This window comes from Haliotis asinina, chromosome 10 (assembly GCF_037392515.1).
Source record: "Haliotis asinina isolate JCU_RB_2024 chromosome 10, JCU_Hal_asi_v2, whole genome shotgun sequence".
In the NCBI taxonomy this organism is placed as follows: Eukaryota; Metazoa; Mollusca; class Gastropoda; order Lepetellida; family Haliotidae; genus Haliotis; species Haliotis asinina.
Window position 1 is genome coordinate 35,937,532 of NC_090289.1, and position 13,367 is coordinate 35,950,898.

General features: G+C 41.3%; 2 protein-coding genes across 2 annotated transcripts in view; one reads left to right on the forward strand and one right to left on the reverse strand.

Moving 5' to 3' along the window:
• LOC137297648 (mannose-1-phosphate guanyltransferase alpha-A-like) overlaps window positions 1-13,367 on the reverse strand; it is a 510,132-nt gene that overhangs the window by 399,102 nt on the left and 97,663 nt on the right. The gene's annotated exons all lie outside the window — the stretch shown is intronic.
• On the forward strand, window positions 3,091-10,268 carry LOC137298676 (chitinase-3-like protein 1). Its single transcript, XM_067830957.1, has 8 exons — window positions 3,091-3,151; window positions 3,705-4,147; window positions 4,717-4,835; window positions 5,365-5,485; window positions 5,837-6,025; window positions 7,209-7,328; window positions 8,133-8,993; window positions 10,239-10,268. Exons 1-8 carry the CDS (start codon window positions 3,091-3,093, stop codon window positions 10,266-10,268), a joined length of 1,944 nt encoding a protein of 647 aa, XP_067687058.1.

Genomic DNA, 13,367 nt, shown 5'->3' on the forward strand with positions numbered 1-13,367 from the left:
TGCCCATCAAACGCTGTAGCAAGACTTGCCAGAGCAAACTCCCGATCACAACACTTACACAATAAACAACCTGTCCACCATTATGCCTCACAAAACACCAACAGTTTAAACAAGTACGATCAACACAATGGCGTGGTTTGTTTTCACAAGCTACAAAATGTCGATAGAATGATCTCTGGCCGCCCCGGCTGCGAAAGAGGCATTCAGATACTGGATGTGAAAACGCCATGTTTTATATGACCGTGGAGAAGTAAGGACCCCGCTGGAGCACCCTTCCACAGAGGTAGGTTCTGAAGGGAGATATTAACGGTGATTGAAATATTATTCATAACAGAAGCTTCGGCAAGGACTGAAGATACATTCCTGAGGGATGCTTGCCATTTAGCCATTCTTTAAAGGCTTCGTTCATACGATAATGGCTCATTTATCAGTACAAGGCTTTGTCAGCATTCTTAATAAAAGCTTTCATGAATTCGTTTGACAGTTTTGTAAGTCTGTCATATGTTTAGATCACTGATTCCTTTCCGACGCTACTATCACAGTTTGCGATAAGTCTATTCTTTCAGTTACGACTTTTCTGTCAGTTTTATATAACTCATTTAATTCCGAAACTCCAATCACATAATTCACATTTTTCAATCGATTTCGTCGCATGTCATATTTGGTATTATACTACTATATTATTCCTTCAATTTCCGACACTACTATTGAATTTTGAAAATTTAAATCCATTTCGACTCTCATCACATAGTTAAATTATTCATTTAATTCAGAAACTACCATCACATGTTCATTCCATTTCGATCCTTGTCCCATATATGCAATCACCGACTTTGGCATTGCAGTCCCTTTTTCGTAGGTTCAGAAAAACCATAAAGGTTTCATTCAAATCAATCATATCGACAATCAAATTGTGGCCATTAGGTTATCTGTTCAAGTTGTCATACAGTTACCTTCCAATATATCTTTATATTCCCGTAAAATAAGGTAAACGAACCCGTTTCTAAATCAGAAGAAATCACTACTGGAAATATTCTCATATTAATTTCTAAAATACGAAACAGTAAGAGATCATCAATTTCCATTTGATACGTCTAAAATATGTAACATATCAATTTATCTGAATCATTAAATATTATGAAATGAACCATAACGTACACTTACCTATCATCAATTTATTAAAAGTGTCTGAACCATAAACTTTTATTATCTGGACAGTCATGACGTGCTTGACTGTTATTATACCAATGAGCCCGGTCCATTCAACAGCCCATGACACTAGTGACTTAATCACGTCACCTTCAGTGTTCTGTCAGTGCAATTTAGTATCCTTTGCTTGCTGTTTTTTCACCATGCATAAATTTATGAGTCTATTGTGCTCCTATACCGCACTGACACGTCCTGGACTGGCTGCTATAAGTTACATTCAGAGAATCGAACTCAATCGTTCACGTAGTCTAACTCGCAGTCCCTGAACCACGTTATTTTCCCCGCAGTCTACACGTCCCTGTATGCTTAAATAAGTCTTAAGGACCTCATATTCACTATGATGTAACAACAGGGAATAACTTATCTCCATTATTCAATTAGAGTAGAATACAAGATTATGGTGTAAACTTATCTGACGTACAGAAGTAAGTACTCATCTGGTGCACTCCGATTGTCCTAAATACAATTGAAACGTTTCTTCTTTGAGTGGCATTTAGAAGCTGGGAAGTACTGACAAACTTTATGAATAAGAACTTCTTTATAACAATAAAATATTCGATACAGATTCTTGTACCGTTGTCAAACAGGGGTTTTGAATTGTCCTGCTTCACTTTGGCACAAGAAGCTGTATCGAAACTCGCACTCTCGTAATAAAGAAGTTGTCATCCATGAAGCTTGTCAATTTTGAAAAGTGTTTTAAGTAAAACTTACAAGTCATAGATATTGTGGACATGTTGTGGACATTGAGTGAGTGAGTTCAGCTGCACACCGCACTGCGCAATATTCCAGCTTTATGGGCGGTCTATAAATGTTTCCTGTTCTGGGACTTTCAATTGTCTGACGGGCGGTGTGGAAGCATTGTGGTTAAAGCGTTCGCTTGTCATGCCGAAGATCCGGGTTCGAATCCCCACATGGTTACATGTATGAAGTCCATTTTTGGTGTCTCCCGCCCTAATATTGCTGGAATATTGCTAAAAGCGACGTAAACAATACTCACTCACTCAATAGTCTGACAATTGTCAGGATCACACAGTCGAATGTCCTCCCAATATGACTTCCAGAACTCCCGATCTGTGGCATTCAAATGTCTCGTCATCGCTCCTGTGCTGTTGATTTTGACATTTCTATGTGTGCCTTTGACAGGTATACCACTAAAACTCTAAATCGACTATTTCTACGCTGTTGATGCAAAGACGTTCGTGGTACCCCACGCACAACACTGAAAGGAATATCTGCAATACCTTTAATCAACACATACACAATGTTTGTGTTTGTGAGTCACGCACTTGTTTTTTTTTATAGATATTTGCATATTTTTGAAAAAAATATGAAATAACTGTGCGTCAGTTTTACATCAATAAATCACTGGATATTTACCTCAGGCATATGTTCGATTTGCATCTAAGATTGAAGCAACGGGACATTATTCTTAAGTGAAATTAGCATCATTCTTACCTTTGATAAAGCATTTTTCAGTAACACATCTACTGATCAATCGTTTCGTCTGTAAATAATAAAGGAAGCATACATTTTAAAAGAAAAATATTCATGAATACAATATGTTTACTGTGCCTTACGCTAAGGTCATCCTGAAGTCACGGAGATACAGATATTATAACTGCACTTTTGAGGCTCATTTTGTAGTCATACAGACCTTGAAACCAATATACTCGAGAACATGTGGCAAGTCTAGGATATGAACATGAAGAAGGTTTCTGCCCTCCCTTACATTGCATTTTATGAATATAATTTAGGAACTGTCTTTTTGTGGAGAATATGTTCCTTCCTGAGATCAGATGTTAGTCTTATTGTAGCCGAAGTGATTTCTTAGCCATGTCATTTGAACCTTTTGTAGAATTGTTTTCAGCACCAGAAGCGACAATGACCACGATCTTCCTGTTAGTGACCTTGATACTGCTATCTGTGCCAGATAGCTCCAAAGGTGAGGTGTTCACGGACCTTATCAACCAATAACTTTCCGCAATAAGTGCGCATGCTTAGGCGTGGATTCTCTTTATTTTATGAGGTCCAAAAGTGGGAAGTACAATACAAATCTCGTTCATGACCATCTTTTAACGACCCGCGATATAGCTGGAATATTGCTGGGTGCGGTGTAAAACTAAACTCACTCACTCACTCTTTTAACGTCTTTTGCTTGCGGATCGGAAATCCTCCTCATATAAAAAATCTCATGTCTCCATTCGTCAATATAAAGCAAACATGTTCTTTCCTATGTCTGTTATCTAAATTTCCATTGTAAAGTTTGGTTCGAATCCCGGATGTCGATTAACGAAACAAAAGCACTGCAATCTGTACTTTACATATAAATTGTGTAATAACAAATATAACATGTGTTACATAAAGAGTATTAATTTATTGACATGAATTCACCAAAATGATAATTAGAAATAAAGTTAAACTACTAATCCTCACAATTTCTAAAAAAAAATAGTGACGTAAATGAAATGTAAGTTGAGGTAATTTTGTATTTTCAGTTGCTGGATACATCACTGCCTGCTATTTCACCAGCTGGTCTGCTCAAACCAGTCTAACCAAAGTTCGTCTTCCTGTGAAGGAAATCGATCCTTACCTGTGCACCCATCTCATATACGCCTTCGCAAAACTCGACGTAGAGTCCAAGTCTGTAGTTGCCATAGACCCGGTAAACGAATACAGCAGGAACGGGGTTTGGGGCAACTATAAGAAGTTCAATCACCTCAAGTCGAAGAATCCGAACCTAAAGACTTTGTTGTCAGTTGGCGGTGAAACCCCTGGCATAGCCGAGGATTTTTCTTCGCTCGCAGCTACGCCAGAATCCTTGCAACAGTTTGCCAACAACACCATCAGATTCTTGAGGGAACATGGCTTTGATGGTTTAGATGTTGACTGGGAATATCCCTATACTTCAACAAAATCTCGGTTTACAAATTTTCTCAAGGTAAGTTGTGCTTAGATTTCAAGGGAGTAAGGTCCTCAAGTACAAGAAAATGGCTTTAAATATGTCTTTCAGCTGGAACAATTCTAAAGAGAAATCTCATGTCTCGAACGGGTGACAATATGCATGTGAATGTGTTATTTGACATGTGAAATCAAAGGATTAATACTCTCCTCTCCGTATATCGACTTGATCTGATGTTCTTTCAAGTCCTGTTGTGAGTTAACTCGAGAGGAAGAAATTACGTAATCATTTGCGAAGGGAACCAGTCCGGGATGTTTGTGTGCGTGCGTGGGTGCGTGCGCTGATTTTGCTAGTCCAGGCTAATGTTTTATAGTCCGGCCTAGTGTTTGTGTGTGTAAAGAAATCCACCAATAACACAACATGAAAAGAGACACGAGAAGATATTTATTTACGCTGTACACTGCTCATCTCCACCTCTTTATATATATTAAGTCATCAAACGTGTTTATATACTGGATATACTTCGAGTAGCCTAACAGGGTTCATATACATTTAGTTCAGACCATAGTGATTTGTTGTAAAATATTTTCCATATTCTTCTATTTCAGACTTTAAGGAATGAATTCGATAACGAGGCGAAAGACCGCGAGCCGTTGTTGCTGACCATAGCTGCCGCTGCTGGTGTAGACAAAATCAGTGCCGGTTATGACGTTGCGGCCATCAACAAGTAAGTACTGCACTATACTGCAGTGAAAGTACCTGCTTAACTGCACGAAAACCAACACGCACTAATACGCAATACGAAAATAAGTTCACGCTGTATCGCAGGGCGGGTTAGTCCCGTGGTGTGAGGTGCCTCGTCTTTGTGTAGAGTTCAGTTCTGTGGCCACAAGTGGATCCATATCAGCTCCGATTGCGATCCATATGTGGTTTGTATCATCCTGTTTCACTAGTTTTGTTTTATACAACTGATTGCTGTCAATAGTGTAGTTGAGCCCAAGTCACTCCTCCCTTACTGTTCTGGTGCCGTTGATATAAGTCAGAGTACATTGAACAGTATTTCACAATTTCAAGGAATCACATCACTGAAGCTCGCTCAGAAAGGATATACACCATTTAGTTCACAAGGATATACGTTGTATATCCGATGTCACAGATCACACATAATACACTCATATGTGAGTATGTGAACCTTTTGTCATAACACACTTGTACATATTAAGTTTGTAAAACAAATAACGACTGTGGCTTTTCAGATATGTGGACTACATCTTTGTGATGACGTTTGACTTCTACGGGACATGGAGTCGGGTGACCGGTTTCAACAGCCCCCTCCGAGCCAAGAAGCATATCCACTTCTCGCCCGCCTACAACGTGGTCAGTGCCCAGCTTCTCTAGCTAACCTGATATGCAGTAAATCTATAAGATATAATCCTGTGGTCATGGGCGGGATTTGGGCTCGCTGATTGGTAGCATACGTCAGCATATATTTATTGCGTAGATCGATGCAGATCACTGGATTGTCTGGTCCATGGTTTACGGACTATAGAGCATGAATATGGCTGAGTATATACTGCGTTAGACAAGAAACAAAGAAAATAAAAAATTAGCCTTGTACATTGTTCTCTCTGGTGTGGCGTTTGTAGACTATTGATAGGGTTTAAACCCAATGTACACTGCTGAGTGCGGCGTATAACCAAACTCACTCAGTGCTCCACCCTGCTGCAGGAGTACGCTGTGAACGTCTGGATCACTCGTGGAGCAGACAGGAGCAAGGTGATCATGGGGATGACAGCTGCAGGAGCTAGCTTCACCCTCAGCAACAAGAACAACCACACCGTCGGGGCTCCCGTCAAGGTCGGAGGAGGGCGCCCTGGAATACTTTACAAGAGAAGAGGAAGACTCCTCCTCCCAGAGGTAACTACGTCGGCACACAATACAATTCCCTTCTTTACAGAAGAATGCTCTTCTTGTCGAGTACTTCCGTGAGAAATCTAATAAACAGAACTTACTTATTTCTTTTGAAAATTAAGACTTAGTTGGCACTAGTAATGCAGTTAATTCTCTGCATACCTTTCTCGCGAAAACTCGGCGCTATCACTATCAAATTCAGTGATCTATTTTCACAACCATTGCTATAACGCCAAATGTATTGTGTCCGACTGGAACCCACGATTCATTTACTCTGGTGCTATATGTTTACTGCAGTAAGTGGTCTTCTTACAGCTACTATTGCGGCTCACTACAACTAGAAATATTGAAAGGATCTAGCACATTTGGGGGAAAGTGTTGTTTCTTATGCCACTTCCTGCAATGAAACTACAGAAAAATTAAATGTTGAATCTCGCCGTTTCCATGCCGCACATACCGTTGAGTTGGACGGCTGTGAGTTAACTATAAATTTCTGCACAAGTTCTGTGATAGTGGAATCGTTGCGTGAGATATTATGTCTTTGGATAACTCTTTGAACTCACTAAGTTTTTATATGACGCAGCAAATAAATTCGAACCATCGGCGTTCTCATTTCCAGGCGGGAGCTCTGTCGAATAGACTGATTATTAATAGTGCAGTTGAATGATTTTTGTTGCGTGTATGAAATACATAAATAGTTTCATAATTGGATGCAAGTGATCTGAAGGGCAGTGTTTGCAGTTCTTTACTTTGCCGGCTGGCCATCAGGGTCTACTGCCGCATGTCGACTTTAGAATCTGCAGGTTCATTTTGTCAAACCACTAAAAACAAACTAGATTTCACTGTACACACTGTTTTTACGAAATCAGGTAGCAAACCCTATGGCACAGAGAGACGTTTTTATTTGTTAAAAATGGATTAAAAGTGTTCTTATGCGCAAAGAGTTGAAATGCCAGGAAGTGAAACTAAGTTATCGTAACATGATGGACAAAGGATGATTCCAGAACGTTCATAAAGGGGAATAAATGGAGAGATTTCAATTGTAAAAAGACAGATAACTTACGGAAGGCCACAAGGGTCTGCAGATATTTGAAACTGTCGGCACGGTACAATAATAACCGGCGCTTGGCCTGCCGACCTGCGATTATTTCGAACGCTGCTGAAGGGTGTGCTTTCTACTTGTTTTAAGATCTGCCTGTCCTTCAGGACGGGTTGGACTCGAGTTTGGGACGACGAACAGCAGGTGCCCTACGCCTACAAAGGCGACCAGTGGGTGGGATACGATGACCAGTATAGCTTCGGCCTCAAGGTAAGGCTGTTAATATGTTGATTAAGGGGAAACGTTTTAAAGCAGATGTGTTGAACGAGCGAGTGGTGCGTGAGTGTGTGAGTGTGTGAGTGTGTGAGTGTGTGAGTGCGTTAAGGGTACAAGAGTTAACAACTGAACATAAGGCGGTGCTGATGACAAACTAGCTAGTGTGCAAAATGATGTTGAGGTGACGTGTTGTGAAATTGGGATGATTTCACGCGTGCGCGCGTGCGTTTGTGCGTGACTGCTTTGTTCGGACTGTGGTCTTTTTAGTTCTTTCTCCTTTATTTCTCTAGGTTTTAGGCACTTCAGTAAAACTAGAATAAGCCTGGGACCCTTTCATGTAGTTCCTGTGGTCTCAAATTACCTCCCCTTCATTTACATTTACATGCTAATGAAACCTTGAGATAAGATAAACGAATTTAATGGTTGATATGAAAGAGACATACCACCGCCATGATATCCTTTCCGTCGAAAAGGCATTCTTTTGTGTTAAACTTTAATTAATGGGACTGATTCTATTGATGTTGATATTGCCACCTCTACACAGAGTAGCGAATCAAACAGACTGGCTGATGTAAATCATATGATTCTTAAGAATCACATGAATGGATTGAGTTAGACTGACGGTAAAGTCCGATGGTTGTTTGATCGTGCGGGTAAATAGAAAAAACGGCAAAGTGAATAATGAAAAAAAAGATTAAAATGTTACAATAGAACATGAATAATGGAATTATGGTAACACGTGGGAAAAGATTCTTTTCTAGAAAGTATATGTAAAGTATTTATCTGCGATGATTTCAGCTAGACTACGCTATGGAGCAACAACTTGGAGGAGTGATGTTTTGGGAGCTTAGTTTTGACGATCCAAACAATTACTGTAAAAATGGTTCCTATCCTTTGCTGAATGTTGTCAAGAGCAAATTTTCCGATGGTCCTACAGACACATCGACTCGGAAAACATTACACAAAGACCCAGTTGATTCTTACCAGCTGGGACCACGAAAGTCAAGCCACGCAGAGTCATTTCCCCTTAGAACATGGGACAGAAGCCCTGTAAAAGCATCTCCCCCAAGAACTCAAGTGAAAAACCCAGTAAAGACGTCTCCGTCTAAGACAAAAATTGAAGCTCCACCAAGATCACCACCGTCAAGAACAAGAATGAGGGGTCCAGTTGACATATCTCCCCCAATAACACAAGTTAGAAGCCCAGTGAAGGCGTCTCCACCTAAAATTAGGATGGAAGGTCCGCCAATGGCACCCCCGTCAAGAAGAATAGTGAGGGGTCCAACAGAAGCACTTCCACCACGAACACGCGTCAGACAACCATCTCGAGAGATGTCGCTGGCTAGAGGGGTAATTGATCAATATATGGCAACAATTCAGAAAGCTTCTTCAAGAACAAAGTCTGCAACTTCTCCACGTCCAAGCTGGATGACGCCTTCAAGAAACAGTGAAGCAAAGAGAAAATGGGAGACTCCTAATACTGGAAGGTTGGGAACAACGCTGTTGAGAAACTGGGACATATTTTTCACAACAAAAATGCCACAGACCATAGATGCAGCTGATGAAACACTTACTTCTCAGGCATCTTTCAAAAGCACGGATGAAGTGGAGACAACCCCTTCAAGTTCAGGGGAGATAACTTTTGCGAAAATAGGCGAGGTAACGTCTGCTGTCTTCGTACCACAGTCTACTAGTACAGATACAGCGGGCGTTAGGACAAAACGCATTAGTCAACTTCACGGTGACAGAGCGGCAATGAGTCTGACCAGCCATTCTGATAGATGTATCGGAAACCAACTCATTGTTGCAATGTGTGTTTGTGGAATCATTATGAATATGAACCAATAAACATAGACGTAGGGGTGTACATTACATCTACATGCGGCTTCACATACCGCATTTCGAAACATGATAAGGCAAATACTAATGGGAAGCTCTCCCCTATTGAAATGCTGATGTTTGTGTCCTGCCTTAACAGAAATGTGACTTTAAGAAATGTAAACAAAACTATGTAGAAAAACGTACAATGTCTTTCACCATGCAGGAACTCCGAAACACGAATCCAAAAGATGTTTCCGTTTGGTAAGAATCATCAGTATTTAAATATTTCTTTTGGAACTGCAGGGTTAATTTTCTCAATGGCATATTTTTTCAATTCTGAAAAATCCAGCTTTTTAGGTTGATTTAAAGGAATACATCTAAACAGATCTATCTGAGTTGTACACGCCTTTAGCTTAGCTGGGGTCAGGAGGATGGGAATAGGTATTAGGATGAGGGTCTGGGCATGGGGATCTCTGATGTAGATCTGGATGGTCAATGGGGATGGGAATAGGTATCGGGGATGGGGATTGGAGTGGGAAATGTGGAGGATATCGGGGATCGGGATCGGGATCTGGGGATGGGTATGGGGATGAAGATGGGAATGAGGATGGGCATGTGTAAGTTAATGGGGATGAGGATCGGGATGAGGGTGGGGGATAGGGATCGGGGTCGGGGTCGGGGTCGGGGTCGGGATGTGAATTTGTGGATGGGGATGGGTATGAGGATGGGCATGTGTAAGTTAATGGGGATGAGGATGGGGATGAGGGTGGGAATGGGTTTGGGGATGGGGATCGGGGAGTGAGGATCTGGTGTGGATCGGGATGGGGACGAGTATGAGTGTTGGGGATGGGAAGGGATATCGGGGATGGGGATCGGGAAAGGGATGTGGATCGGGGATGTGAAACGGGATGGGAATGAGGATGGCATGGGGTTCTCTATGGGGAGGGGTATCGGGGATGGGGATCGGAATCGGGGATGGGTGATCGGGGATATGGATAGGGATGGGGATCGGGGTGGGAATCGGGATGTGGACTTTTACAGTAAATAATTGAAAACATATTATGACCCATTCTCTTCCCACAGAGGTTACTCCAGTCATATCTTGCTACGTAACCTCCGTTCTAATACGGCCCTTTCATGGTGCGAGTGTTCAAGATTGGAGGCGTTCAGATTTAGTTGTGCAATCAGAGACGTTGTTTCAAGAGTCATCATTCGCAAGATCTCGAATGCATCGGGAAAACTTGCCACTACCAGTTTTTGTTTCTACAAACACATCATGGCGATTGATCCCTGCACTCTCTATTGCCAGTTTCTGATTTTCAGTTAAACATGAAATACCGAATCTTTCCACGTTGATGAACCAACCAACCAGTGGGGGCAGCCATATTGGAGCTAAGTCTATTTAACGCGTGTTCCGATTGGATAGTAACAAGGGAGATAATTCCTGTTGCGATTTTTTGCCGCAAGGGGATTTCTCGATGACCGGGAAATATGGTCGTTTTGGAACAGAGGTTACGTAGGAAGATATGACAGGAGTAACCTCTGTGGGAAGAGAATGATTATGACCTCGACTTTGGGAAAAAGATAAAAAAAATCATTCACTTGACAAGCATACTATAGTGAAAAAATATATTTTTTGAAAAAAAGGTGGTTAAAGACTTAGTCGACAGATATTGCTACTCGAACAAGGATTTCTTGCACTCTCTTGACATTAGTTTGTGTCATTTCACTTTATCAAAGAATGGCACACGTACGCAAATATTGAAACTAGGGTACTTGATAAGAAATGTCGGGGTCGTAATCTGAAAATACTCTTGTAACACAAGATGTATTATAATGAAATTACATTGTTTGAAAAGTCAAATATCATGTGATCAATTCTCAACACTTTTGTGTATTTGACTGTTTTAACAATTTTAGCTTGTTTGTAAAATGTCAAGGATATTGACACTCACTGTGAAACACAGCGCTTTACCTTAAGAGATGCAAATATTTATTTCAGTTGAGGTTAACTTTGGTTGCAATGTATGCGCCATGTAACCCACTTTATACCATTATAGAAAGAAATATAAGGGTATAAAACGTGTTTACACTTGCTTGCTTTCATTTGCCTCGTGAACCATAAGCACACACAGAAAATTAAAATTAGAAATGGGAAAATATTGCCTCTGAGGGTTGGAGTTTCGCCTAATCTTATCATATGTACACTGCTTGTTTTAAGAATAAACTTGTGCGAAATGAAAACATTTGTTTGCAATTCTTCCAGTGTTGAGAAGGACCGTGGTGGTTCCATATAAGAAGTGTTTGTTTTACCTGACACTGAACTCTTTTTTTCCAATCCTTTCAATTTTCAGTATAACCAGAAAACTAGACGACCAATGTTTAATTACTCGGACTGCTGATAACACACCAGTGTGAGAGTATGGTTTTACGCCGCTTGTACAATATTTCAGCAATATTCTGGCGTGGTACTCCAGACATGGGCTTCACAAATGGGCTTCCATGGCTAGCATCAGTTCAGTGGCAGGTTAGAATGGGTCTTTTAAAACCCTTGTTTGTCGTAAGAGACGACTAAAGGCATCGGGTGGTTAGGCTGACACATGCCATCGTAACCCAATTGTGGATCGATGCTCATTGGATTGTCTGGTCAAGACGCGATTATGTACAGATCGCCGCCATCCCGTTCTCAGACACTCGTCAGATCGAGCAGCTAGCTCCCCGTGAGCTCAGGGGAAGAAATCACCCGCCCCTTTCAAACCTTAGTCACACCATCTAAAGAATCCGACAAAATCAACAACCTCTACAACAGACTACTACTCCACGAATAACTGGTAGGGCGTCCATCCTATGCGGCAGTTCATACTCAGTCCCTTGCCAGATCTAGTAGTCATATTCAGACGCATGTCAGATCTTGCAATTCATACTCAGCCCCTTGTCAGATCTAGCATCACATACTCAGCCCCTTGTCAGATCTAGCATCACATGCTCAGCCCCTTGTCAGATCTAGCATCACATGCTCAGCCCCTTGTCAGATCTAGCATCACATACTCAGCCCCTTGTCAGATCTAGCATCACATACTCAGCCCCTTGTCAGATCTAGCATCACATACTCAGCCCCTTGTCAGATCTAGCATCACATACTCAGCCCCTTGTCAGATCTAGCATCACATGCTCAGCCCCTTGTCAGATCTAGCATCACATACTCAGCCCCTTGTCAGATCTAGCATCACATACTCAGCCCCTTGTCAGATCTAGCATCACATACTCAGCCCCTTGTCAGATCTAGCATCACATACTCAGCCCCTTGTCAGATCTTGCAGTTCATATTCAGTCCCTTGCCAGATGCAGTAGTCATATTCAGCCCCATGCCAGGTCTAGTAGCCCGTACTCAGCCCCATGTTAGATCTAGTAGCCCGTACTCAGTCCCATGTCAGATCTAGTAGCCCGTACTCAGCCCCATGTCAGATCTAGTAGCCCGTACTCAGCCCCATGTCAGATCTAGTATCCCGTACTCAGCCCCATGTTAGATCTAGTAGCCCGTACTCAGCCCCATGTCAGATCTAGTAGAATTGATGCCCCGTCATACCAACAGACAGTTACAGATCGCGTGTGTTGTTACCACGTTGTTTGTCAGCTTTAAGAGGCGTTTATTGTACAATGTATCCGCACTAATTACTTATGAACGAGGGTGGTAGTTCATATTCAAGCAATATTACCGACACCGACAAATGCGGTTTTCACAAATTGTACTCATGTGAGGAATCGAACCCGTGTCTTGGCGTGGCGACCGAACGCTTTAACCACTAGGCTACCCCACCTACCTCTTGATGGATCAAGTATGATTTTTAAAAGTACGTGACATAGTTATTTCCAGCTGTAGTGTGTATTACAGCGTGGATCTGTGCTGATGACACTGATCACAGATCCTAGTTATATTGCTTCAATATTTTTGAATAACAGTGACCACCAACAATTAATATTCAGGTAAGCCATGTGGATGAGTATGGTTATTTGGTCGATCACATGAACACCAGAAATGGGGAGTAAGAGTAAAAAATGCCCCCTCCCAAAAAAAAAAAAAGAGAAAAGAACAAAACAAACAACAACGACAACAAAAAAACAAAACAAAACAAAACAAAAACAACAAACAAACAAACAATAAACAAAAAAAAGAAGAAGAAAAAAAAACAAAACAACAAAAAACAAACCGAA